The 1,399-nt window shown below is 40.5% G+C and overlaps 1 protein-coding gene across 1 annotated transcript; it reads left to right on the forward strand.

Moving 5' to 3' along the window:
* Nucleotides 1-866: 866 nt before the first annotated feature.
* LOC121966012 (protocadherin alpha-13-like) lies at nucleotides 867-1,391 on the forward strand (the record flags this gene model as incomplete). Its single annotated transcript, XM_042516116.1, has 1 exon — nucleotides 867-1,391. A coding segment is annotated over exon 1 (525 nt), but the record flags the coding sequence as incomplete, so codon positions are not given.
* Nucleotides 1,392-1,399: the final 8 nt, after the last annotated feature.

The raw sequence follows: 1,399 nt of genomic DNA on the forward strand, positions 1-1,399 counted from the left end.
GTAGTGGTTTTCCCCGCGCAGTTTCCGCCTGTAGATGCGGAGCTGATCAGTATAAACGGAGGAGACACTTTTACCAGAACTCAGACTTTACCCAGTAAAGAAAAGGTAAGAAAACTCTGAAAAAGCAACATTTTTCATTTTACATGCTACTTTACTCTCTAGGGCTGCACCCATTTTCCATTTTATGTATGAAATTAGATTAATTTGTGATAACTTTGCACAATTAACTTGTCAATTTGTTTATTTTAAACGTGTATCCTTGCACATGGTTAACATGCACATTTACTTGTAGGAGAGCACTGCCGTGCACTGTCCATGGTGCTGAAATGAGCGCCACAGTGTGGTGTTTGGCGTCTGGAAGGCATATTCACTCAAGTTTTCCTACAGTCCTCTATTTATTGATATGTTAATTATACCAGGTTTCACTATCAATACATTGTCTCTAGAGAATTTATTACCCAATTTCATTCCACGAAATAGAGAATGCAGTATTATCCTGCTTTGTATAAAATTATTTATTACGGATCTTATTTGCTGTATGTTGTCTTGAGAGCAAAAGTATCCATCCCTTTTTAGTGGTAAATGCAGTTATTTCAAATAACCACAGGGGGACATTGTAGACCATCACATTTTAATGTTCCTCTTGGTGGCGTCAGGCTCCTCCCAGATTCAGAGGATGATGATGTTTCTCGGGGCTTTGTTACAAAGAGACGCAGTGAAAGACAGAATTGTGTGGACATCATTGTGTCTATTGACTCTTGAAGCAGGGGAGGAAACAGGATTCTGGATATTAGCTTTTATCTTGAGTTGTTTGACGGGATTTTGGAGCCTATTATCCACATGCTCTGTTCACGTCGGATAAAAATATGTCGACACGGAGGATACGGAGCCCGTTGTGGATTTATATAGTCGTTGTTCTTTTGGATTGCTGCTGGGAATCGGTGTGGGGCCAGCTCTCTTACTCTGTATCAGAGGAGGTAAACCCGGGGACTTCAGTGGGAAATCTTGCCAAAGATCTGAACCTTAATGTCCACGAGTTGGAGGCACGTATGTTTCAGATTGTAAGCGGATCAAAAAGAAAATATTTCGATGTGAATCTAAAAACAGGCGTCCTTTATGTAAATGAAAGAATAGACCGCGAGGAGCTTTGTGCGAAGGCTAAAAAATGTACTGTCAACGTAGAGGCCGTGATCAACAACCCGCTCAGGCTTTATCGTTTGGAGGTAAATATAGTCGATATAAATGATAATGCGCCATATTTTCCCGAGAATCTGCAGTCTCTTAACATTGCTGAAAGTACTGTGCCGGGAGGGAAATTTGGATTTGTCGGGGCTTCTGATCTCGATGTTGGTAAGAATAGTGTGAGTACATACAAGCTAAATCCAAATGATTATTTTTC

This window comes from Plectropomus leopardus, unplaced genomic scaffold (assembly GCF_008729295.1).
Source record: "Plectropomus leopardus isolate mb unplaced genomic scaffold, YSFRI_Pleo_2.0 unplaced_scaffold22740, whole genome shotgun sequence".
Classification (NCBI taxonomy): Eukaryota; Metazoa; Chordata; class Actinopteri; order Perciformes; family Serranidae; genus Plectropomus; species Plectropomus leopardus.